The 27,539-nt window shown below is 33.3% G+C and overlaps 1 protein-coding gene across 2 annotated transcripts in view; it reads left to right on the plus strand.

Moving 5' to 3' along the window:
• The window catches only part of Atrnl1 (attractin like 1), a 723,769-nt gene that overhangs the window by 106,630 nt on the left and 589,600 nt on the right, over positions 1 to 27,539 (plus strand). For both annotated transcript variants that reach the window (XM_047554249.1, XM_047554248.1), the window contains exon 10: positions 10,160 to 10,314. In XM_047554249.1, coding sequence (XP_047410205.1) covers positions 10,160 to 10,314 — 155 coding nt within the window. The remainder of the gene's footprint in view (positions 1 to 10,159; positions 10,315 to 27,539) is intronic.

Genomic DNA, 27,539 nt, shown 5'->3' on the forward strand with positions numbered 1-27,539 from the left:
TGTATAGATTTTTTCCCCTTTTGCATATGATGCCCAGCTGTTCCAGCAGTATTTTCTTGAATAGATTGTTCTTGTAGATATGTTTTTGCTCCTTTGTCAAAGGTCATTTGAATATATTGTGTCTTTCTGGTTCTCTATTCCTTTGTATTGATTATTTGTTTATTCTTTTGCCAGCACCAGATTTTTTTGATTATTGTAACTTTATAGTAAGTCTTTAAGTCAGGCATTGTCACTTTTTTTTTTGTTATTCTTTTAAATTTTATTTTTATTTTTTGTGGTACTGAGGATCAAACCCAGGGTCTCATGCATGCTAGGCAAATACTCTACCACTGAGACACATCCCCAGCCTTCTTTGTTATTCTTAATATTGGATTTCCTATTCTACATTTTTTGCCTTTACATTTAAATTTTAAAATCAATTTGCTCTTAAGTATTATAGAGTATTTTTTGCTCCATTGAACCAGGCAGCCCTATCCTTTGTATTTCCATATGAATTTTAGAATCAAATTGTCAATTTTTAAAATAATTTTTAGATGTTGATAGACCTTTATTTTTATCATTTATATGCGGTGCTGAGAATTGAACCCAGTGCCTCACATGTGCTAGGCAAGTGCTGTATCACTGAGCTACAACCCCAGCCCCTGGATTGTCAATTTTGAAAAAGAAAAAAAGCCAGCTCAGATTTTGAGAAGGAGTGACTTGCATTTCTAGATCAATTTGGAGAGTATGACCATCTTAACAATGCTGTTTTCCAATCCATGAACATGGGATGTCCTTTCATTTATTTAGGCATTCTTAATTTCTTTTTTTTTTTTTTAATTTAAAAAAATTGATCCAGATACCTTTAATTCACATGATTTAAAAAGGTTCAATTTAAATTGGGTAAACAAATGAAGGTAAAATGTCTTTAAAATTACTTAACATACAAGTCTCTCTAGGTAGTCAAACTAATAAAAATGTTGATGTCTATAAAATGTCTGATATTGTTTCTAGGACTTTTCTTCAGTGGGAAAAAGAGAGTAGATACTATTCAATACACTTATCTGATATCTTGCTTTTTTTACAATAACATGAGTAAATTAGATTTGCATGTATGGGATTACTCAAATGTATTTGTTAGAGACAGCTGATTAATTTACAAAGTTAAAATGCTAACAGTGAAATAACATTGAGTACTCTTAACTCCTTAAATTACATGGGGTAACATTCTTTTTTTTTTTATGCATAAGTTCTTTTTTTTATTTTTTTATTTATTTTTTATTTTTTTACATTTACATAGGGTAATGATGTTTATTTTATTTTTCCCCTCCCCCCACCCCTCCCAGCCCTCTTTTCCATCTACACAGTCCTTCTTTCCTTCATTCTTGCCGCTCTCCTTAGCCTAACTCTAAACCTAACCCTAAACCTAATGCTAGCCCCTCCCACCCCCCATTATATGTCCTCATCCGCTTATCAGCGAGATCATTCGTCCTTTAGTTTTTTGAGATTGGCTTATCTCACTTAACATGATATTCTCCAATTTCATCCATTTGCCTGCAAATGCCATAATTTTATCATTCTTCATGGTGGAGTAATATTCCATTGTATAAATATGCCACAGTTTCTTTATCCATTCATCAACTGAAGGGCATCTAGGTTGGTTCCACAATCTGGCTATGGTGAATTGAGCAGCAATGAACATTGATGTGGCTGTATCTCTGTAGTATGCTGATTTTAAGTCCTTTGGGTATAGGCCAAGGAGTGGGATAGCTGGGTCAAATGGTGTTTCCATTCCAAGCTTTCTGAGGAATCTCCACACTGCTTTCCAGAGTGGTTGCACTAATTTGCAACCTCACCAGCAATGTATGAGTGTTCCTTTTTCACCACATCCTCGCCAACACCTATTGTTGCTTGTATTCTTGATAATCGCCATTCTAATTGGGGTGAGATGAAATCTTAGGGTAGTTTTGATTTGCATTTCCCTTATTACTAGAGATGTTGAACATTTTTTCATATATCTGTTGATTACTTGTACATCTTCTTCTGTGAAGTGTCTGTTCATTTCCTTAGCCCATTTGTTGATTGGATTATTTGTATTTTTCGTGTAGAGTTTTTTGGGTTCTTTATAGATTCTGGAAATTAGCGCTCTATCTGAGGTATGGTTGGCAAAGATATTCTCCCACTCTGTAGGCTTTCTCTTCACATTTCTGATAGTTTCCTTTGCTGAGAGAAAGCTTTTAAGTTTGAATCTATCCCAGTTGTTGATTCTTGCTTTTATCAACGATGCAAATCAGCAACAGGAGGCGCTAGCCTAAAGGAATAGCCAAATAAAGGAGAAACCAAATCATGTCAAAAACAAATATGAGTCAATTGACTGGGAATACAAATCATATCACAATAATAACCCTGAATGTTAATGGCCTGAATTCATCAATCAAAAGACATAGACTGGCAGATTGGATTAAAAAGAAAAATCCAACAATATGCTGCCTGCAAGAGACTCACCTCATAGAAAGAGACACCCATAGACTAAAGGTGAAAGGATGGGGGAAAAACATACCATGCACACGGACACAGCAAAAAAGCTGGAGTATCCATCCTCATCTCAGATAATGTGGACTTCAAACCAAAACTAATCAGAAGGGATAAAGAAGGACATTACATGCTGCTTAAGGGAAGCATAAATCAGCAAGACATAACAATCATAAATATCTATACCCCGAACATTGGCTCATCCACGTACGTCAAACAAATCCTTCTCAATTCCAGAAATCAAATAGACCACAACACAATAATACTAGGCGATTTTAACACACCTCTCTCACCACTGGATAGATCGTCCAAACAAAAATTGAATAAAGAAACTATAGATCTCAACAACACAATCAGCAATTTAGACTTAACGGACGTATATAGAATATACCATCCAACAAAGAACGAATACACTTTCTTCTCAGCAGCACATGGATCCTTCTCTAAAATAGACCATATTTTATGCCACAAAGCTACTGTTAGCAAATACAAGAAGATAGAGATACTACCTTTTACTCTATCAGATCATAATGGATTGAAATTAGAAATAAATGACAGAATAAAAAACAGAAACTTCTCCAATACCTGGAGAATAAATAATACACTATTATATGATGAATGGATAACAGAAGACATCAGGAGGGAAATAAAAAAATTCTTAGAAGTAAACGAGAACAAAGACACATCATATCAAAATCTCTGGGACACTATGAAAGCAGTACTTAGAGGAAGATTTATTTCATGGGGTGCATTCAAAAAAAGAAGTAGAAATCAACAAATAAATGACTTAACACTACAGCTCAAAGCACTAGAAAAAGAAGAGCAGACCAATACCAAAAGTAGTAGAAGACAGGAAATAGTTAAAATCAGAGCCGAAATCAACGAAATCTAAACAAAAGAAACAATTGGAAAAATTAACAAAATAAATAGTTGGTTCTTTGAAAAAATAAATAAAATTGATAAACCCTTAGCCACACTAACAAAGAGAAAGAGGGAGAAAACTCAAATTACTAAAATTCGGAATGAACAAGGAAACATCACAACAGACACGAGTGAAATACAAAACATAATTAGAAGCTATTTCGAAAATCTATACTCCAACAAAACAGAAAACCTCGAAGACATCAACAAATTTCTAGAGACATATGAACTACCTAAACTGAACGAGGAGGACATACACAACTTAAATAAACCAATTTCAAGCAATGAAATAGAAGAGGTCATCAAAAGCCTTCCAACAAAGAAAAGTCCAGGGCATTCTTAATTTCTTTCTTCAATATTCTCTTGTTTTTAGAGCATAACTTTTGTACTTCTTTTGTAAAATGTATTAACAAATATTATTTTTGATACTATTTTAAATTTAATTATTTAATATTTTTGGACTGGAGTTTTCATTGCTAGTGTATTGAAATATGGTTGATTTTGTGTATTCTTTTATTGTGCCACCTTGCTGAACTCATTTATTAGTTCAAGTAGTTTTTCAGTGGATTCTTTAGAATTCCTGTGTTCAAGATAATCTCATCTTTGAATACAGTGGTTTTATTTCTTCTTTGCAATATTGATGCCTTTTATTTACTTCTCTATAACTTCTAGTTTAGTTTTGAATATAAAAGCAGATGTCTTATTCCTGATCTTAGGAGAGTAGCATTCTGCATTTCACCATTAAATATGTTAACTGAGTTTTTTTAAAAAATGTCCTTTGTATTAGTTTTCTTTACCACAACAAATTACTGTAAATTTGATTGGTTAAAATAACAGGATTATTCTCTCTCAGAGGTCTGGAGGCTACAAGCTTGAAATTTATGTGCCAGTAGAGTAATGCCCCCTCCAGAGGTGTGGAAAAAGTGTTCTTTCTGTTAGTATTCTTGAGCTTGTGGCTGAATCACTGCAGTATATGTCTCCATGGTTACATTCCCTCCTTCTCTTTTCTGTGTCTTTAGTAAGGATACTTGCCATTGGATATGGGCCTCCTGAATGATTTAGAATGTTTTAACCAAATTCTTATTTAATTATATCTTCAAAGACACTTTTTCCAAATTAGGTAGCATTGGTAGGTTCTGAGGACTGGGACTTGGATAAATTTTGAGGGTGGGACATAATTCTGCCTTTATAAGGTTGAGGAAATTCTCTTATAGCACTATTTTGTTGAGTGTTTTTTTTAATCATGAAAGCATGCTGGATTCTGCCAGAAACTTTACTTCTGGTTTGTGCATAGGTTTTTATGTGGCTTGTCTTAATTTTCATTTATATCAAAATATTCTCTAATATTCTTGGTGTTCCTTCTCCCCAATATTCTGGGGATTGAGCCCAGGGCTTTGCACATGCCAGGCAAGTCTTATACCACTGAATATATCCCCAGTTACTCTGATATTCTTGTGATTTCTTCATTGACCCATTGATTATTTTGAAATGTGTTGTTTTATTTCCATATTAGTGAATTTATCAAATAATTTTTAGTTTTTTATTTCTAATTTTATTCATTATAGTTAGAGAGCATACTTTATATGATTTTAGTCTTTTCGAATTTATTGAGGTTTGTTTTTGTGACGTAGTATGTGGTCTGTATTAGACAATGTTCCATATGTACTTGAGAAGAATATGTATTTTCATGTTGGTGGTTATAGTATTCCATATATCTTGTAGACCTAGTATCATTTAAGTCTTGTATTTCCTTGTTTATTTTACAGTGATTTTATTTATTTTATAAATAGAATTTTAAAGTCAGCTACTATGTTTAACATATCAATTTCTCTCTAGTCCTGTTGGTTTTTGCTTCATGTATTTTGGAGTTCTATGGTTAGGACAAGCATGTTTATAGTTGCTCTGTCTTCTTGAAGATATTTCAATGTTATACACTGTTATTATGGTCTAGAAACATTTTTAATGTCTATTTTGTTTGATATTATAGAGATTCTTATATTTGTTGTCAAAATACCTTTTGTATCTTTTTATTTTTAATATATTTACATTTTTCAACTTAATTTAAAAATTTTTTTTAGTTTTATGTAGACACGTATCTTTATTTAATTTTACGTGGTGCTGAGGATCAAATCTAGTGCCCCATACATGCAGGCAAATGCTCTACCACTAAGCTTTAGCCCCAGCCCCTCAACTTAAATTTGTTTAATGTAGAATGTACAGTTGAAAACTATTTTTTGTCTTCTAATCTTTGCCTTTTATTTATGTATTTAATGCCAAAAATTTAATGTTATATTTGAATAGTTGAATTTATATCTGCCATTTACTTTATTTTTTACATATCTCATATCCTTTTGTTGCTCTATTCCTTCTTTACTGCTTTTTTTGCATTAAGGGAATTATTCAAGTATAACATTTTAATTGCTCTTTCAAAAGTGATTTTTAAAAAGTTTCTTTCCTTGAGTTGATTGTGGGGCTTATTTTACATATCTTAATCTATTAGAACATACTTCAAGTTTATACTAGCTTCATTCTAGTGAGAGATGGAGATATTAAATTTATAGAACTTTATTCTTTCTTCCATCTTCCTTTGTTATACATATAACATGAATTCATGTTGCAAACCCAACTATGTATTGTTATAACTTTCACTTTATGTAATTTTAAGTCTTTTAAAGAAGCTAAAAGTACAAAGAAAAACAAGTGTATATTTAAAGATTTTTATATGGCAACCTTGTTATTGAATAACTTTTTATTTTTTTCTTTTGTTCCTTTTTATCTGTGTGTATGTATATGCTGTGGATTAAACTTAGTACCCCGTGCATGCTAAGTACACTATCTTGAGGTATTTCTCAGGTCCAGGTATCATTTCTTTACTTCAAAGGAGCTTTTTTTCCATTTTTCTGTTTGTGAAATATATTTCTATATCTTTTAGCCCCCAACAATCCAAATATATATGTATTTTCTTGTATAAGTTGCTTTTCAAATGTATTAGGAAAAGACAGTTGGAGAAATATGCTTTTGTAATTTGTTTTTTAGTTGTCTTAGCTAGCATTCTAGGGTTGAATAATTATAAAACTGAATTAATTTCCTTGAGTATCTTGTAAGGTTGATCTACTACCAACAAATTTGTTAGTTGTCAACCCGGCAATGTCTTTATTTGCTAGTCATATTTGAAAAATAGTTTTTTGTATGTTAGATTCTTGGTTGACTTTTTTTTTTAAATTCAGTATTTTGAATATGTCATTCCATTGCTTTCAGGCCCTTATGTTTCTGCTCAGAAGTCAGCTGTTAATCTCATTAGGATTCTCTTGTGTGCAGAGTCATTTTTCTCTGTTATTTCAAGATTTTTCTCTTTCAACATTTTTACAATTATGTATCTGAGTATAGAATTTTATGTCTTTTTTTTTCTTTTCTGTTTGGAGTTTGCTGAGTTTCTTGAATGTGTGAATTAATGTTTTTCATGAAATTTGGAAGTTGTAAGCTGTTATTATTTTCTTATTTTTTGTTAACATGTATTAATTGTATATTAATGCAGTTCCATGTGATATTCCAGTACATGCATACAGCATACACAGATCAAATTCAGTCTCCCCACACTTGTAAACCTCTAGTAATCATTGTTTTATATTCAGCTCAACTGTTTTTTTAAACTTGTACACATGAGAATATTGACACTTCTCTTTATGTGTCTGATTTAGTTCACTTAACGTAATGTTCTCCACTTCCATTCATTTTGCTGTGACAGGATTTTATTCTTTATGACTGAGTAATACTTAATTGTGTATATCTGCCAAGTTTAGTTTATCTGTTCATTCATTGATGGGTATGATGATGATTCCCTATTTTAGCTATAGTAACTGGAGTTGCAATAAACATGGGCATGCAGATATTGCCTAAGTATGTTGTTTTCATGTCCTTTGTGTACATAAGGAGACTTGAAATAGTTGGACCACATGATAGATATATTTTTAGTTTTTTGGAGCCTCCATTCTGTTCTCATAATAGCCATTTTCACTTACATTCCCACTAACAATGTATGAGAGTTTCTTTTTCTGCATATCCTTGACAGCATTTGTTATGCTTTGTTTTGAAAATAACAACAACAAAATTTTTTTTCAGCTTTCTTCTCCCTCTTCTCTGTATTGGTATTCCCAGCCAGATGGTGTACTTAATGGTGTTCCACATTTTTCTGAGGTTTTGCTCATTTTCCTCTCTGTTCTTCAGATTGTATAATTGGTATTGATCTATCTTCAATTTCAGTGATTCTTCTGCCTGCTTACAGGAATGCCAATCACTCCTCTAATAAAATTTTCGATTTCAATGATTACACTTTGCAGGTCAGAATTTTCCATTTTTCCATAATTTTGGTATCTGCTGATATTTCATATTTGTAAGATGTTGTCATATTTTTTTTCTTTAAGCACTGTTTACTTCTTTGAGACTACTTGTAATAGCTGCTTTGAAGGTTTTTTTTTTATTAAATATATTTTTTAGTGTAGGTGGACATGATTCATTTATTTTATTTTTATGTGGTCGAACCCAGGGCCCCACATGTGCCTGGCAAGCATTCCACCATTGAGCCCCAGCCCCAGCCTTGCTTTGGAGTTTTTTACCTCTTATATCGAGACCCTCTCAAAGGCAATTTCTCTTGTCTACTTTCCTTTCCTGTTATGGGTCACACTTTTCTGTTTCATTGTATACCATAATGTTTCCTGAAAACCAGAAATTTTAGATAATTTATTGTAGTCACACTGAAACTTGATTCCTTCTTCTTTTCCATGACCACTGTTATTTTATTTATTAAGTCACTTGGTTGGATTCTAGTGAAATCTGTTTCCTCCTCCACGTGCATATTCTAATGTTGCTCCTTAGAGTGTGTAGCATGGGGATACACCCTTTCATGCTGGGCTTATGGTAGTTTCAGCAGGGCTCTCTGACTTTTTCTCTGATTTCTCTAAAGCTGTCTGCTTTTGTTGTTATCATATCCAGCTGTTAACCTCCACTAATTGCTGACTGATTTTTCTATTGTTTTCAGCAAGGCTGGGGGACACAAACAGCTCCACAATCTAATTAAATTCAATTTGAGGGCTTTATAGGGGTTGTCTTTGAGGTCTGTTCTGACCATAGGAGGGCTTTTATTAGCAGTCTTTCCCCCTGGTTCTCTGTTAAACTACTGACTGGTTTGCAGTGCAGCAAAGGTAGGATAAACAATATTGTTCTTGGCCTGGTGTGCCTGGTGGGTAGCTAGAACCTGTGAATTCAGCTTGGGTAGGGGAAGAGCATCCCGATTTCTCATGCTTTTTCCTGCAATAGAGTTTCTGTAACCCAGAGCTGGAGGGCAAGAAAGATGCTGGTAGCCAGATACTCTCAGTACGATATCATTGGCCTGGACTAGGAGCTAAGGAATGAAGGAACTTTTTGTTTTTGCCTTCCTCACCTGGGGTAGAAATTCTGTCATTCTGAACTGACTGTGTGTGGAGGAGGATAAGGATGAGGACAAGTAATGGAGTATGTAGTGGGTCTGATGCCATATACTCTTATGTTCTTATCAAAATTTAGTAGCCATTCTTGAATAAAAGTTCCTCACTTACTGTTGCTCTTAAATTTTTCTGAGACCTTACATTAAAAAAAAAAAACATATATATCTGTGTATGTATGTATTTTACTAGCTATAGTTCTTTCCCTGGGGAAGGTGCTTGAGAAACTCCTCCTGTTGTTATTCTGTTACCATTCTCAAAAATGCATTGTAATTTTAACTTTTAGTTACACACAAAAGTGTAAATGTGTCCCAAAACAATCTTGAGCAAAAGAACCTACACACAAATGAGTACAATGTACATGTTCCATTTATGTCCAGTACAAGAACAGCAAAGCAAACCTATGCTCTTAGAATTGGAATAGTAGTAATGTTTGGTTTCATTTTTTATCTAGGTGCTGGTTATTAGTTGGGTTCATCTTGTGAAAGTTCATTGAATTCTAGACATATGATATCTGCATTTTTTGCATGTTATATTTAAATAAAAAGTTTAAAAGTTTATTAAAGGGTCCATATGAGTTCTATCGTTTCAACCAAATAGAATTTAGTGTAAATTTATTATAGTTAACTTTTTACTTGTTTTGGTATTTAAAAGCAATGATGTTTTGCATGTTAAGTGAAATAAGTGAGACTCAGAAGATCAAGAATCATATATTTTCTCTCATGTGGAAGCTAGAGAGAAAAGAAAAAAGATCTCGTGGAAGATAATCAGTAGAAGAGAGAATGGGGGTCAGAGAGAGGGAGGAGGGAAGGGAAAGGGAGGTACTGGGGAAGGAAATTGACCAAATTATGTTTATGTTCATGTACAAATATATCACAATGAATCCCATTATTATGTATAACAATATGCACCAATAAAATTTTTTAAAAATTATGTTTTGGTCCTCTAGTTTAAAGCACACTTGTTTCCTACCTTTATAAATGAAAAGATAATTCAAAGTATGAATTATTTTGAGTTTAAGCAATTCTGTTTGATAATGTTTTGAAAAGGATTTTAAGATACTGAGAATCTTCAGTTTTTTAAAAATATTGAAGCTTAAGTGGTCATTTATAAATGGTTAAGAAAACCATGTTTTTTCCACAATTTCAGGAAAAATTCTATATGCAAATTCAACCCTTTATATAATTTATATATATAATCAGGGAGGTCTCTTTATCCTTTGTAATACATTTTTAAATTTTATTCTGTAGGACTATTTTGAAAGAAAGTGGGTTTGCCAGATATCTTCATTCAGCTGTTCTTATCAATGGAGCTATGCTTATTTTTGGAGGAAATACCCATAATGACACTTCCTTGAGTAACGGTGCAAAATGTTTTTCTGCCGATTTCCTGGCATATGACATAGGTATGTATCTGTTAGGATTGTACAAAGCAGGAAATATCAGAAAATTTCCACATAAAAATTCTCAAATACATTATTGACAGCATGTGTATATGTCATTTTAGAGGTAAATTCAGTGGTAGATTATGAATGGCACTCTTCTATTGCAGCATAGTAGTAGTAATGTAGAGCCAAGGGAACAGAAATAGTGGAGTGAGTTAGTGATGGAGACAGGAGAATGGTGAAATCTAGCTTCAAATGTCCTTTTTGAAGTCTTGTGTATAATGTATTCCTCCCTATGTGAGTACTGTATCAGTGTATTTTGTTAACTATATTAATTTTGACAATAGATATAGAATGCTGTCAAATTATGTAAATTTCAAATAGTAGCAATGCATACATTTTAGATTTAGTAGGAGTGAGAAAACTGAATTTGTATTAAATATACCAGATACTAAATAGAGGAATCTGCGAGACCTAGAGAAAGGAGTATGGAGAAGGTGCAGCTAAAGAAGTAAGATTATGAGACAAAATGGAAATGTATAATGAACCTCAGAATAAGTAAGATTTCCCCCCAGAGATTCAGAAATAAAGTACATTTATATTATTCACTTAATTTCAATTATGTAATTGTCCTGTTGATTTCTGAATATTCAAATAAATGCACTTATTGAAATACTAAATTTTGCTATCCAGGAGCTCATTGTAATGACATCATTCCTTCTCTGTGTATTATATTATTGAGAAAATGTAGGTGATATTTAAATATATTTAGCAGTACTTAAGAGCACCTTCCTTGATGGCATAATGTAGTATACCAAATTCAAAATATCAAGGAGCATTTTGATAAGAAAAATAAAGGAGATTAAAAAATACCATGTTGAATAGATGTTAGAAATATACATATGCTCTTAAGCATAGTCTGCTCTGATAAATTATTTCAAGTGGCAGCATATGAAGAAAATTATGACTATTAATTAAGCACATTGATATTTGTGATGTTGTAAATTTGTTTGGAAAGAAATTACCAGTAATAAAGTTAAGTATGTAAAACTGTGAGCATTGGTCTGTGATTAATCATTCAATCCTAAATAACTAAATCTTTACTTTTTTTTTTTTTGAGTGGTACTGGGAATTGAACCCAGGGCCTTAAGCATATTAGGCAAGTGCTTCACCATTAAGCTATGTCCCCAGCCCTTTTTATTTTATTTCAAGGTAGGAAGGATCTCACTATAAATTGTCAGTGCTGGCCTCAAATTTGTTATCTTCCAGCATCCGATTCTGAGATAGCTGGAATTACAGGTGTGCACCACCGTACATGTATAATATGTATAATCTTAACCTTTTTTTTTTTAATCTTAACCTTTTTAAAATAATAATTTGACATAGTGACTAATGATGAACATGAGACTGTCTCAGCATTTAGAAGGCTCATAAATTAGTATCTGGGATCCAGAAAAATGGTTCAGATGAAACAGAGTCCAGGCTGGCAGTGACCTTGTTATGATCTGTCATTGACATACTGAGGCTGTCAGTATACTATTCTGGCAATGGTGATGAGATAGATTATTTTTCTGGAGGAAGATTAAAATTGTATTTATTTGTTCATTCATTTTTCTTCTAGGGGAAAATGTTAGGAAAAGTCTAGAATGTTGTTATTGTTGAAAATCCACCATGTGGAATTCCAGACTTTAAAAAAGATTTTTCAAAGACCTTCCACACAGTGGCTCTACTTTGATGAAGGATTTAAGATTGGCTATTTGGTAGCTGACATATTGGGGATTTATTTTAGTTTCTTCCATATTGTTGAAAATTATATCTCAGGTCTTATGTGTCAAAAAAACTTACTAAGATAAAGAAATATTAGAGGATTTTGTTTCAGAAAAAGAGAGGAAGAAAGAGGTTAGATTATCATTATTCTAATTAGTACTATTTTTATTAAATTCCTTGTTAGAATAGTATGAGATATTATACTGAGATTTATATACAGAAATCTGTAAATGTCTAATAACCTCGTAACAAGATGCTGTTGTCCTCAGAATATTAAACAGATAAGAATAGCAGAAACTTTTCTGAAATTATTAGGTCCTAAGTAATAGATGAGGCTTTTGTAACTTCTGGTACCTGTTCTAGTCTTTCTACTCAACTACACCATGCTTATTTGTCAGGTTAATTGTAATGCCACATACATTTTCAGACACCTTATATCTAGTAATGTTTGTTTTTAATGCTGTGGATAGAAGGAAATGTCAGTTTTATTTTTTAAACAAATTGTTCAGACAAGAGGAAGAATAGCATATTTTAAACGATTTTATATTTCAACATAGGTTTTTTTTTTTTTTTGACCCTGTGCCAGTACTGACAACAAAAACTCAAAAGGCAGTCATGTAATTCAACATAGGATAAAAGTTTTTTTTATCTTGTTTGATTATTTGTATATAGTTCCCAGTATACTTTCCCCATATATTCTATATTTATCCTCCTAGAATGGCAGCATTGGATTATTTTCTTGAGAAAATTATTTTTCATACATTGAAAATGTCTTTCACAATAATTATTTCCTTATGGAGGGTATTTTTGTGGAAATGGATAAAAGCATCACAAAATGAACCAACTAGAAAATAGATGTGTTTTGAAAAATTATGCTGCTTATTTTTCTCTTCGGTATGATATAGTGGGACTTTTCGGTATATTTAACTGTAATGCACCTGATGACTTAGTGGCTTGCATTGTTATATGATTTTTAAACAAATATGAATATTTGTGCCAATTCTTATTTTTCTGTTCTGAAATGCACAATTTCAACCTTAGTGCTATAATCAGTTATATACTCTTTGGGAATATGACCTGCCTTTGCTGTTCTCATTTTATTATGCTCAACAGATACAGAGGGCCACATGCTAGTGATTTTCAGACATCACCTAGGCATCCTGTGAAAGTCGTCTGGAAATAAACACCCAACCTATATAATCAAATTCTTTGAGATTAGGCCCTTGGCATCTGTTTTCAAAAAGTAACTGAAATACAGCTAATAATAGAACCTGAGCTAGTAAATGAGTCTGAATCAACTCTAACATATAGCACAATATATTACTTAATGTTCCAGTTTGTAAATCTAACTCAAAGTCAAATTTTAGAATATGAAAAATTTATTCATTTTTTTGTTGTTGGTATTATTATTGCTCTCAGAAAGCCACCATGAAACGCTTTTCAAGATTAAAAAGATCTTTTTAGTGAAGATAGTCTTCTATTCTGAATTCAGATAGAAATCTAAACAAGATGAAAAACAGCTTATTAATCATATTTTTCTTCAGAAAGATAATAGAAGATAACAGAAACATGAAAATGTAATTTCCTGAGTTAGATTATTTCAAACTCAGGCAGGGTGTAGGGTTTGTATGAGAAATATATCTTGCAGAAAGCAGACCAGCTGAAACTTCAAATCAGATTGAATTAATAATGAAGTTTTAAAAAATAAATTCCCTGAACATGATTGTTTTACTTATGACATTAATTTCTTGGTAGATGATTATTTAAAAACAAAATTAATAAAAGCTGAAAAGCAATTTTGTATTTGAAGGAATATAATTTTAATTGGTAATTTAGAATAATGTATATGCTTAGTCATTTTATAATACAGTGGAGTTGTAGTTCCACGTACCCTTAAAAATCAATTAGTTTATGAAGCAGAGCAAACATGATTCTGTATGAACCCTAGGGAGTGATATATATGTATGCTTATAGAATGGATAAAATTTTGTGAGGCATATAATTTCATAGTAAAATTATATTCAAATTGAATTATTGATTTTTTGATAATCCAAAAAATGATCAAAATTCCAACTTGCTTACTCTTTGTGTTTATAATTATTTTTGTTTTCTGGAGGTTATTTTATTAGTTTCTCTTTCCATTGATATTTCTCCATGCGTTCATTAGTTTTTAGGGCTCTTCCTTGATTGAAATTGGTACCACTTGCCTGCCTACCTTAAATAATTTGTCTTTCTTTGTAGATCAGGAAAACCCTTAAAATCATTCACACATCTTTCCCCATTAAGTAGCCAGCTGCTGACTATTTTAAGCTGTATTCTTTGTTCAAGGTGTTGTTTTTTTTTCCCTCTTGGTAGTGGTCTTTTTTTTTCTTCGAAAAACAACAAGCCATTTCCAGTTGCATGACACATGCCTGTAATCCCAGTAGCTCAGGAAGCTGAGGCAGGAGAATCCCTGAGTTCAAAGCCAGCCTCAGCAACTTAATGAGGCATTTGGCAACTCAGCAATACTGTGTCTCTAATTAAAATATGAAAGAGGGCTGGGGATGTGGCTCAGTAGTTATGCACCCCTGGGTTCAATCCTCAGTACCAAGGAAACCCTCCAAAAGAAGCCAGTAAGTAAAAGAAAAAGTGATTTTTCATTTTGAGAAAGGGGAGAAAGATCTGTCTAAGATTTCCTATAGTGCTTGGCACTTTACACATGCTTTATAATGTAGTACTTAACTACGTAGTGTGGGTGTTATTAAATTCATTTTATAGAGAAGACAATGTCATTTACCATGGTTAAACCCAAAGTCATATAGATCATAAGGTGGCATATTCAGAATATGAAGTATAGTCTAAATTCAATGTCTTTTGAGTGCCTACCACTATACTATGATGTTAGATTGGTTTTTCCTGATCTAACAGGAAAATTTTGAATGATCTTTTAATTGAGATGAGGACATAATATTTATTAATATAATGGAAAGCTCAAAAATAATTTTTATCAGTAGATTTAATAAGATTTTCTATTTGAATTTTATTGTTCCTGCTCCCTCCCACAATTGATCAGAAAATAATGACCTCAAGACAGAAAACCAAGGAGAAAAAAAAATGAATAATAAACAGTGAATTTCTATTTTTAACAAATCTCTAAGCATTTTGAGAGATTGGTTGGAAAACAAAATAGTAACATAAAGATTCTTGAAAGAAAACATACACTGAAAAGACAGTTTTTAAAGGTCAAATGAAACCCCTGGGGAAAGAGGCAGGGGAAGCAGTTGTGTGTATAGACTCAAACATTTCAAATAAAACATTAGTAAATAGAATCCAATATGTTTCAAAAGTATACTAAACTATAGCCAAATAGAATTTATTCTAGGGTTTCAATTATGATTTATTATCAGGAAACCTACAAGTACAATTTTTTTTTTACATCAAAACTGTTGAAGCCAACTGGAAATATCATTGTCTATTAAAACACTGTAAACTGAATTCAGTTAGGATTGGGAGTCAAATAGTAATGCCCACCTTATCTGCCAGAGAGTAGGAAAATCCTTGAATGTTTATTGAATGAATGCCAGGGAACAAAACCCGAGGAGATGCTGTAAATATTAACGAGATATCCCGGGGGACTTGTGCACATTTAGAATACTGAAAGAAATTTTGACCTACAGAAGGAAATAAACAAAATCTTAGTGATGTACCATCATTTAAGGGACAGTGGAAAAAAACTCTGGGCAATATTCAGAAATTTTACTTTTCTTTTACAAAAGGGTTGAAATGATTAAAAGTTTTTCTTTACATCCATTTCATTTTTTCTTTACATCCATTTCTTTTTGTCATATTTCAACTACACAATATAGATTTATGAACTGGCATTTAAAATGAAACATTAACAATTTTCAAGGTGTTTCCTTAGAGTATAATAGATGCATATTTTATGAAAAGATGGTGTAATTTGTGGAAAAATTAGGCAATGAATATGAATTTTCTATCTGCATTATTTTATGTTCAGTTGATAAACTAATATCTGAATTTCAACTTGAGTTCTTAATGTAATTGTGGGGATCCTCATGGGTAAATAGTTCTGATGGCATAGTACTGTTTATTGAAATTTGGGTTTGAGAGATTAGTAACCCTAATTTTTTAAATTTGTATTGAGTATAGTTTGTAAATTAATACCTTGTAGCATAGAATTTAGGAAAAAAATCTGTATTCCAGAGAATATATTTTATTTTGATCTTTATTTTCTGTGATTTTTCCATTGGTTTGGAATGGTATTTTTGTCCATTTTCATGATGTCAATAACTATGTAGCAGCTACTTTAATTTGTCTAACCTTGAACTGATTATGCAGTGATAATCACCTGAGCACTCTAGAACATATTTTCTTCTTGGCAAGGAATATAATTTTTAGATTATATTCCAACAGGTTAATAATGTAGGAGACTTTATAATGTAAGAATGGGAATAGACTACATATTAACAAATTAAATTAATTTAGCATTGATTTTTAAGACAATTTGTACTCAAATATCAAGCTGGCATTTTTATGTTTTTCTCCTCTTGTTTTCTGGGCAGAGTGGCTTCCCCATATGGTCGTAACTATAAGATGAGGGAGTGGTACTGGTGCAGAAGTAGTGGATGACATAGAGCCTGGACTATCTGCTTATGCAGATTTCTTGTGCCCTCTGATCTTGATCATACTTGTTCTTAGGAACCTTGTCCTCCTTGAGTTCTTATTGGTGAGAGCCAACTCATCATAGAAAACTGAACAATGGTCATTTGCTTATCCATGGCCAGACATTCTGGCTCTTCCAGAGTCCATTAGCATAGGAGGAATAGAAGTGTATAATTTTCTACTCCAGGTGGCATGGCTTTTGATATGTGTTGTGTAGTCTGCATGGTGACATTTTCCCTGGGGTTTGTCATAAATTTCACTTTCTACCTTTTCCAACAGTGACATTATCAATAGCTGGAGTGACTACTGGATCATATGGCCTAAGCTGCAGCATTGGTTGCAGTGTAGACTGGACCTTCAGCAGTGCACTCTGGTCCTGCATTGCCGTCTAGTCAGAACTGACAGTCTATGCTGTCTTCCAGTGTGGATGTTGGAACAGTATTCCTAAGAGTGGAATATGCTGCCTCTTTAGAACCCAGAGAGAATCTGGGTACAGTGGCAGGTACCTGTAGTCCCAGCACTTGGAAAGCTGGGGAGGATCACTTGAGTTTAAGAGTTCAAACTCAGCCTAGACAAAAAAAAGAGAACCTTTAAAAAGACAGAAAAAGAAAAAAAAAAGTTACAAAGTACTCAAGGAGGCCTGCCAGATGGTTTGTTTCCTTCTTTGTAACTGGAGTTGTGAGAGAAAATAATTGAACTTTTAAATTCAAATAAGATGGCTCAGAATGTTCTTGACCACTGGATCCCTTAACAGTTTACCAATATGAAGTCCCTGAATATTTGTAGGTTTTAATCTTCTACTTTTGAAGCATACACGTCTTAACAAGTCCTCCCTTGCATTAGTTATTCTTGCTCACTTGATCCAAATAGCATGTTGTCATTAATGTATAGACTGGTACAGTATTTTGTAAGATATTCAGATGGATATCTTTGTTATAACCAAAGGAGGGAGAAGTAATATTATTCCGAGGCCAAATTGTGAAGTATAATATTTTCTATTCCATGTGAACATGGAAACTGTTATTGATTCTTTTTTTCTTATAAGATTAGCAAATAGCAATTTGACAATTCAGTGGCTATGTTAAGTCTGTTCTAACAAATATATGTATCTTGCATGGTACCTGCACTTTAGGCTACTTGATAGTCGACAATTGTTATCCTTTAGACTTTGTTTTGTTTTCAGGGGCTAGACCAATGACTTAAATGGAAATTTGATAGGGTCTTTTTTCCTGGTATTCCTTAGGTTCTTTAAGTTGATATTAATTTCTGTCACCCACTCTTTCTGGAATGTAATATTTTAAAATTTATTACATTGCCACAGTAGCAGTTCCAGCAGTTTCCATTGTGGTAACCAGGGACCAGATGTTCCATTTGCCAAGGATATTTATTTCAATTATGTATCCAGGGACTGAAGACATGACTCCTGGGTGAATCTGTACCCCAGTAGACCCATTTTGAGCTAAACCTTTTCCCAGATGCTATTTATTTCCTCATCTTCATATATCCCTACTATACAGAGAGGCACTGATGGCATTTCACATCTCTAGGTGTCAGTCAGTGTTGATCAGACCTGTGTTCAATAGTACTTTGAATGTTCGCATTACTTTTTTCTCTAGGATGCAGTTACCCAGTGAAATTACTCTAGGCGATTTGAGGAAGAACTTAGGGAATACTACATACACTTGCAGTGTTATAGGAGGGTCCTATCTCCTGGTTCTCAGAACTTTATATTTCTCAGTTTTGGTTTTCAGAAATAGCTCAAGTCCAGAAACTGAGCAGTGAGTTGTGACTTTTTATTGTAGCATCTGCCATCATGTCCTGAGCATCTATCCTTGATTTCTTCTGATAATGTAAGTTAGGTAATGCTCTTCTTGGCTTCCCATATATTTTACTTCTAGGGATGCTGTGTTTTGTTAGACATCTGTATAATTTTCTATCAGTTTCCTTGACTGATATTTTGTTTGACCTTGCTACTCATTATGGTAATTCTCTTATATTTGGATTGGATTCTAATGGTTAAGTATCTCTAGTTGGTGTCTATTGTCCTATTGTCTCTATCATTTCAGTTTCTTCTTTATCCTGTGATGTAGTCATTACATTCTTAATGAGGCTGACTTGTGTCTCTTTTACCATCACATGCTTCATGGCTTTGGTGAATGGTATACCTTCTGACTTTTTTTGTAGACACAATGACCTATTAGTTTCTCTGGCATTCCGTGGTATATTCACTCCAGCATGCCCACATCCATAGATTTTTTAAATCCCTTGATATGGCACTTCTGGCATTTTGACCTTACTTAGCATGGGCCATATTTTCCCAAATTTCTAGATTTATCCTAACAGTGAATTCACACCATCTCTTGGCATCCTTGTTGGAGGAATAAATCCTGTATCCTGGGAGAGTACTTTCAATTCAATAAACTCACTCTAATTCATTAATATGATTCTGGCCATCTTGATCAAGCTCTCCTCTGAATCTGCTACCTTGTGTATCCCCTCAGCTCCTACCAATATATGCTCTCTGGGTCTTATAGATCCTTTGAGGTATAGTATCTTTCTTTCCATTAGCAGTCCTAATATGAATCTGGATGAGTTAGACTGATACCTAGTACAAACTAGACCCAGTGGCTAGGAGGGGAAGTGTGAGCAGATTCTGAGCTGGCATACAGGTCTTCTGGAAAGAAGCCTCTGCAATGTGTTCAAGCCAAGGCTGAAGTCTTTTAGAAGGATAGCACTTCTATAGCTCAGATGATTCAGGAAATTTTGGGAATTCAAAATTTGAGGAGATTTTCAGTAGTAACGATTCAAATGTTCTCATTCCATGTATCAGGATTCTGTTCTTTTCCTTCAGGGCCTTGACCATCGAATAACAGACCTTTAAATGGTGACCTTTCATAACTGGTAGTCTCTTTATATGATACTAATAAGAACCCCTGTCTTTCTTGGCCTTTAATTAAGTGGGGCTAAGCAGTGGGCCTGCAATTTTAGTGTCATAATAGTTGGAATTTCCCCCATACTTAGAAAAAACATATGTTGTCCATCATCAGCTAGATGAACTTTTATAAAATCAATGGCATCAAGGCAATTACTACTCAGATAAGGCAACTACTAACAGCACACCAGAATCCCTCTCTTTCCTCTTTCATAGCATATCTACCTTTTGCTCCCAGTTTGAAAGTCTTTTGACTTTTATCACCATAAATAATTTTGCCTTATTTTACTTTTTTAGCCTCTTAAGTATGTAATAGCATTTAATTTTTCAATTTTAATTGGTACATTATAATTATACATAATAGTGGGATATGTTATAACATATTTGTACATGTACATAACAGAGTTTGGTCAATTTTATTCCCTAATACCTCCCTTTTCCCTTCCCTCCTTTTTCCTCCAGTTCCCTTACTCCCCATACTTTCCCCATAATTTTCAAAGAAATGTTACTAAACATCTAGAGTATTCCTTCTCATTCTAAGTAGTATTCTTAATTTGCTGCTGGTTAAAGTTTGAGCAACTGCATGATTGGCCTCTGTGTCCTGGCTATCTGTGTTCCACCTATCACAAGTGATGGGTTCTTCTTTGCTAGTCTGCTATTATGTGATCCAGTTTCTAAATTCCATTTTACTACTTGCTTTTTTGTATCACTCCTAGTACCTACCAGTCATAGTTTGGATTTTCTGGGAAGCAGACTCTGAGATAAAAGTGTAGTATTCATGATTTTCATTAAAATCAGTGACTTTGAGAGAGCTGAGGAGATGAAACAGAACTGAACAAAGTTGAATTGTGGTTCTGAGCAGATAACCTTAACCCCTCAGGGATCTCTGGAGATAAAGTTGTTGATCAGAGCTGTCCCATGTTGGGCTGAAATGACCAAGGTTTTATACCCTTATGTTGATCAGACATTGCATGTGAATCATTTTTGGGAATGTGACTAAGTGAATTGGGCCTCTACTACTGAGGCAGTTTCTGAAAGAGCATACAACTGATAACTATTCACTGATCCCTAGCAACACAGACAACAGATCCTTCCTTGAATGATGGTCTGAGCAGCACATACCCATGTCTATTATAAATATCCCAAGTTCAGAAGATTTACACTCAAGAATCTATTACTGACTCATGATACATATTTGGTGTTATGGTTTGGATCGGGAATGTCTCCCAAACACTGATATGTTGAAGGCATGGTTCCCATACAACAAGGTTCAGAGGTGGGACTTACAGGCGATGATTGAATCTCGTGGGCTCTCACCTCATCAGATGGATGGACTGCTGGAAGGTGGGATCTAGTTGGAGGGACTTATGTTGTGACCCAGTAGAGTTCTGTCTTCTCCATAGCCAGCCCTTTCCTCCCTCCCCCTGCCCCCTCTTTCTTCACCATGATGTTTTGCCTCATCTCAGGTCCAGATCAATGGAGTTGGCTGATGATGGACTGAAATCTCTGAAACTGTGAGCCAAAATAAACTTTTACTTCTATAAATTGTTCTTGTCAGATATTTTGGTCACAGAAATGCAAAGCTGACTAACACATTTATTATTGGTGAAAAGGCAAATTTGTTGACTGACATCACTTAGGAACTCACACTGACATAGGACATGGGCTTCCACAGTGTCTTACTTTGGCAAATAAAGGGTTCCATCCAGGAAGCATTAGTTTGCAGGTCATTGGCACATTCAGTATCTAGGGATTGGGGAATAAAACTTTACCTTCTGCTTGAAGGAAGAGTACTGGAGTATTTGTCAAATACCATAAATATTGTATATGATTCTTTTTAAAGTTTTAGTATAAATAAGGGTGATGTCTTATAGTAATAACTTCTTCATTTTCTACCACTACAAATGTTAAAAGACAAAGAACTTCTAAAGAATTGTTTTATTATTTATCTACATTATTTACTGTCATGTATAATTAAATTTTTATTACTGTACTATAATGTTTTTCTGCAGGGATTTGTGTACTCTTAAAAACCATTTTTTAATTTCCATAAAGTTACCATTTATACATAAAAAGCTGTATTGATGGAGTGATGAGGCAGTTTAGTGTAGTGGTGAAGATCTGGTTTTGATGTTTGACTTTGAGGGAATTACCAAATATCTAATGATCTTGTTTCCTTATCTATAACAAGTTGACAAGAATATTTACTCCTTGGTTGTTTTAAGAATTGAGTATTATGTAACATTGATAAATAATTGGGACCTTATTTTTATAAGGTTAAAGGGTATTATGGGCCACTCATATTAGAAAACTTGTCCATTTAAAGACTGTAAGATTTTGTAAAATTTTCAGTTAATTTTTTTCTTTTTTTTTTTGTGGTTCTGGGAATTGGACCATTCCTAACACTTTATTTTATGTTTTGAGACAGGGTCTCACTAACTTGCCCAGACTGACTGAAGTTGCAATCCCCCTGCTTCAGCCCCTCAAGTAGCTGGGATTATAAGCATGCACTACCACAAGTTAATACTCTTAATTTAATATAATATTGTTGTAATAATTTAAATTTTTTTCTCTACTTTTAGAAGCAACTATGTGCTTTTCCTTTGGAGGCTTTCCTAACACTCTTCGATAATCTCTCTAACACTGTTGCAGTGCCTTGAGGGCTGGAACTCAGTCTTAGTACTTCATAGCCATACCATCATTGTGTCCTTCATAAGTTAAGTTACTTAAATAGTGACAATTCTTTTTCTAGGTCTTATGTAAATCTGTTCTCCTAAATTTTGTAGCTTTTCCTCCTATTCTTAGTTAAGAATATTTGATTATTTCTCAGTTTTCTTTTCTGTAGACTGAAGCACTCATGGTAATTCGTCTTTTTACTCTTGACCCTATTTTTCAGGACATAATGTTATGAAAAAATATGACTTGTAGAATAAGTCTTCTTGGTATTCAGCATGGTTTCTCAATTTATTTTATCCAGTTTTTAGATGTGTGAGCATATATGACCTTAATAGGAATAAACTTACTAGAATGAAGAACATCTTGGAAGCCAGGTACTTCTGAGTTTTGAGCCTTGCTCATTCATGTTAGTGGTATGATGGAAATGGATCAGTAGATAAGCCATCTGATCAGTGGAATCACACTGACTATTTAAGTCTTGGACAAGCTCCCAGTATTCTTTTTATTTCATTAAGTGGCTTAGTGTCTTGCTTACTTTATTTTTTAAACTGACGTGAAGTTCATATACCATAAAGCCAAGCACTTTGATCTGAACAATTCAGGGCATTGATGTATTACAGTGTTGTGCAACCATCTCTGTCTAGTTCAGAACACTTTCATCATCCCAGAGAAAACCCCTTGTACAGTATGCAGTCACTTCACTCCCTATTCCTTCCTCTCTTCAACCCTTGGCAACCACCAGTCTGCTTCCTATCCCCATAGAATGACCAATTGTAGATATTTCTGGAATCATACAATATGTAGTCTTTCTTGAGTGTTTATCTTCTTTCACTTAGTATGTTTTTGTTGTTCATCCACAATACATCTTGTATCAGTACATCATTATTTTTATGATGGAATAATATTCTATTTTATTTATGTAATAGAATTTGTTTAATCATCTGTTGATGGACCTTTGGGTTTTTTATACCTTTGGACTACTATGAAATATGCATGTTTTTTTTTGTGTGTATACCTATTTCACTTCTTCTAAATATATACCTAGGAGTAGAATTTCTAGGTCATATGGTAATTTTGTTTAATTTCTTTGAGGAATCATCTTCCATAGTGGTTACACCATTTTACATTCCCACTAGCAATGTATTAGGGTCTCTGATGTAATTTGGATACCATCTTCTTGAGAGTTCTTTTCCTCAGGCTATTCCCATCTTCCTCTCTGTTATAAGTATGAAAACTGCTTTAACTTTTTTTTTCTCTTATTTTACCCATTGGGAAATCAGATAAGACAGAAATTTTAAAAAAATAAAAGAAAAAAGTTAAGGGGAGACTTACGGTTAAACATAGCAAATTGAATACATGTGTTTACTTTAGACTGCTCCTAAAATTTCACTTAACTTTTAGTAAAGATATGAAGAACACATTAATGAAGGCAAAGAGAAAGAGTGATGAAAGACAAAAATTCTGAAGCTGAAAAGCAGCAAAAAAGTAAGTGGTAACTGCTCTGGAAGACCTAAGATAGCTGAAATCCAACTTTCTGAAAGAAAAACATTTGCACCATGGAAGTGTAGAAGCTCTTAGAAATTGAAGTAGAGTATGTCTAAAAACAGGGGTGCTTTTGGGCCTAGAAGTAGAAATTTTGATTAAAAACCCATGCATTTAGGCTGTTCAGACCCCAAATCCCTTTCCTATCCTATATAGCCGGGTATGTGCCTGACTTCCACTCTGCTGGAAAATAGATGTATTCTCTGCAGATGTTGACAAAGTACTTTCTATTTAATGTTACTAAGCATGAGTAAAGGTGTAAGTACTATTTAGTGCACAGTGAGATTAAATGGAAGTATTCACACTTAATAGTAAAACCTCTAGTCCCCTTCATTCCCTTAGATCCCAGAGTGCTACTAGTCAAATTTATATCTTCCAGGCATGATATTGGGGAATTTACCCTGAGCAATCTGCTCAACCCTAGAAAGCACATAGAGATGTTGACGTTTGGAGGCCTCCAACTGCAATGGTCCTTTCTGATGAGAATCTCAACAGTCAACATGTCTTTCCTAAGCACAAAATTCCCATTTTTTTAGTACTTCACTCTAATTTAAAAGGACAGCCGGTTATCATTTAGATATGTGCAAAAAACTACTATTTATTTTCCAAAGTGTTATGTAGGGAAAAAGAATTTGAGATAATGTAGGGATGATTGTAACTTCAGTCTTTATGGACATATGTTACATTCATGAGTTAAAAGTGTGATATTTTTAACAAAAATATAATTCAGAAATGGAAAACGGGCTCTTAGAAATGAAAATTAGGATAGTAAATCATGATGATTTAATGATTTTAAGCTAAAGTGAAGCATGTTATTCACAATGGTCAGGTGAAAAACAGGATAAAAAATAAGAAATTTGGATGATTATTTTAGAAAACTTGACATTTGAATATTAGGAGTTGTAAAAATAAAGAACATAAAATTTTAGATGGAGAGGAAATTACAAATCAGTAATTCAAAATATATTTCAAGGGTTGAAGTGTATGAGTTTGAAGAATAAAATAGGTCAACAAGCCCCAGAAAAATGAGAACTTACCAAAATTCATCATTAAAAAAGTGGAGATAGAAGAGACAAAAAGCCGCTAGAGAGAGAAAGCAAATCAATCATGGGACTCAATAGCATAGGGCCTTTCAAAATCCATACAAAATTCCCCAAAACAGTGGATAATAGCTTCAATATCTGAAAGTGCTTTCCATGTTAGAATTCTAACCCAACCAAGTAATACTAAGCATTAGAGTAGAATAAAGACATTTTGAGAATAGTAGTTCTCAAAACCTTCAATGTATGTTTTCTATGGAAATGATAGGTTTATATTTTCTTATAAAATATGAGGTTAAATAAATATAAAAACAGATAAAAATGGAATCTAAGAAAAATAAGAATAAAGATATAGGGCTGAAGCTATGGCCCAGTGGCAGAGTGCTTCCCTAGCATGTGTGAGGCACTGGGTTCGAGTCTCAGCACAACATACAGATAAATAAAAATAAAGGTCCATCTACAACAAAAAAAAAATAAAAAAAAAGAATAAAGATATAATCATAAAATGCTATGTGACTTATGTGTGAATAATATAATGAGTATTGATTTAAACAAAATTATAAATGCGCAGGGAGACTGGAGAGGGGGGCATATGTCTATGTTTGTGTAAGACGACTCTTCATCTTCTAAAGATGGAAGCCAGGGATAGTGTCTGAAACTAAGAAGTAGGAATTCTGGGCTGGGGAGATAGCTCAGTCGGTAGAGTGCTTGCCTTGCAAGCACAAGGCCCTGGGTTTGATCCCCAGTACCAAAAAATAAAATAAAAGCCTGTAAGAAGTAGGAATTCTACTTAGAGTAAGGAAGCAAGTATGAAAGTAAACTCTAGTTACTTATTCAGAATTGAAAGTGCTCTTCTCTCTGATTCTGGAAAGGCATGGTAAGATAGGGAGCTAGGTACTTTCCCATGACAAGCCTCATGGGGTTATTTGACTTTTAAACTTTGCATATTTATATTTTTAGTTAAAAACAAGAGAAATAAAAACCACAATAAGAAGAATTTTAAATGATACATAAATTTACAGGTCGAGTTTCGATATTCAAAAAACTGGCAAAATTGGTATATGGCAGTATACTTGGAAATATCTTAAAACATGGTATATGGGAAAAATTCATTTAAAGCCCTACATCATATACAAAAATAAGTTCTAGGTGGGTTGAAGTCCAAAACAGTTAAAGCAGAACAGAGAAACCTTTAGAGAAAAATTAGAGATTATGTTTAAAAATCTGAAGTTACAGAATAAAAAGCAAAAATCACCAGGATAATGATAAATTTGACCAATTTAATGTATAAACTTTCAGTAAAATGAGACTACTCCATAATTAAGTGAAAAGACAAACTACAGTACGGGAGAAGATATAGTAATACATATTCTGTAGCCAGTGATGGATTTATAGCCAGAATGATTAAAAAAAATAATGCTTTAAATTATTAAGAAAAAGACAAAAAGAAAATAGGAAAATGGATATAAAACTTCATTAGTAATTTCACAGAGGTATGAAAAAAACTCCAGCAAACATCAAAAGATATCCTACCAATAAGTGTAAAAATACAAAATAAAGCCATTTATCACATTAATAAAAATTAAAGTCTGATAAGGGCACATGTTGGAAGAGAATGTTAAACAAGAGTAACTTTCAGTTACTTTGGAGGTCAAATTGGCAAAATTTAGTGAAATTGAATTTCTCTCATTTCTTAAGCATAGGAATTTTCCTCTTAGATATCAATCTAGAAAATTTTCAAAATGTGCACAATAAGATGTGCATAACAGTGAATATACCAACATGAACTGTAATGGGAAAAGTCTGTAAAATAGGCTAAGTGACCTTTAGTAGTTTAGTGGATAACATTTGACCTAGTCATAAGAAATGTTAATAGTCAATGAAATGTTATAGTCAATGAAATGTTATAACATGTTTAGAATGAACATAGACTATTACATGTATCTATAAATCTAAATGAGTTTTTGAGTTGACATTTGTCCAAAGAAGATATGCCTACATCCAATAAGCACAAGGTAAGGTGCTGAACATCACTAAGTATTAGGAAAACACAAATCAAAACCACATGATATACTATACACCTTTTTGCATGGCTATTATCAAAAACATAATAATAAGTGTTGGCAAGAATGTGGAGAAACTAAGCTATTGTATGCTGCTGGTTGGAATGTAAAATGTGCAGCCACTATGGAAAATAGTTGGCTATTCCTTAAAAATTAAACAGAATTACCAGTATTTCCATTTCTAGACATATTCCCAAATTAATTGAAAGTGGGGACATGAACTGATATGTGCACACATTTGTATATGGAAGTGTTATTCAAAATAACCCAAACGAAGAAACATCCCAAGTGTCTATCCATAGATGAATGGATAAACCAAATGTATGTGTATATATATTTAAAAGGTTATAGAAAGAAAGGATATTCTGACCCATTCAAAATGGCATGAATGAACTTTGGAACATTGAAGACATTATGCTAATGGAAATATGTAATTCCCAAAAGAACCAAATGTTGTATGATTCTACTTATATGAGATGTTTAGTCAAATTTATAGAGACAAAACATAGAATGATGATTTCCAGGAACTGGGAGAAGGGGACAATGGGGAGCTCTTGTTTAATC

Source organism: Sciurus carolinensis, chromosome 5, assembly GCF_902686445.1.
Source record: "Sciurus carolinensis chromosome 5, mSciCar1.2, whole genome shotgun sequence".
NCBI classification, from domain to species: Eukaryota; Metazoa; Chordata; class Mammalia; order Rodentia; family Sciuridae; genus Sciurus; species Sciurus carolinensis.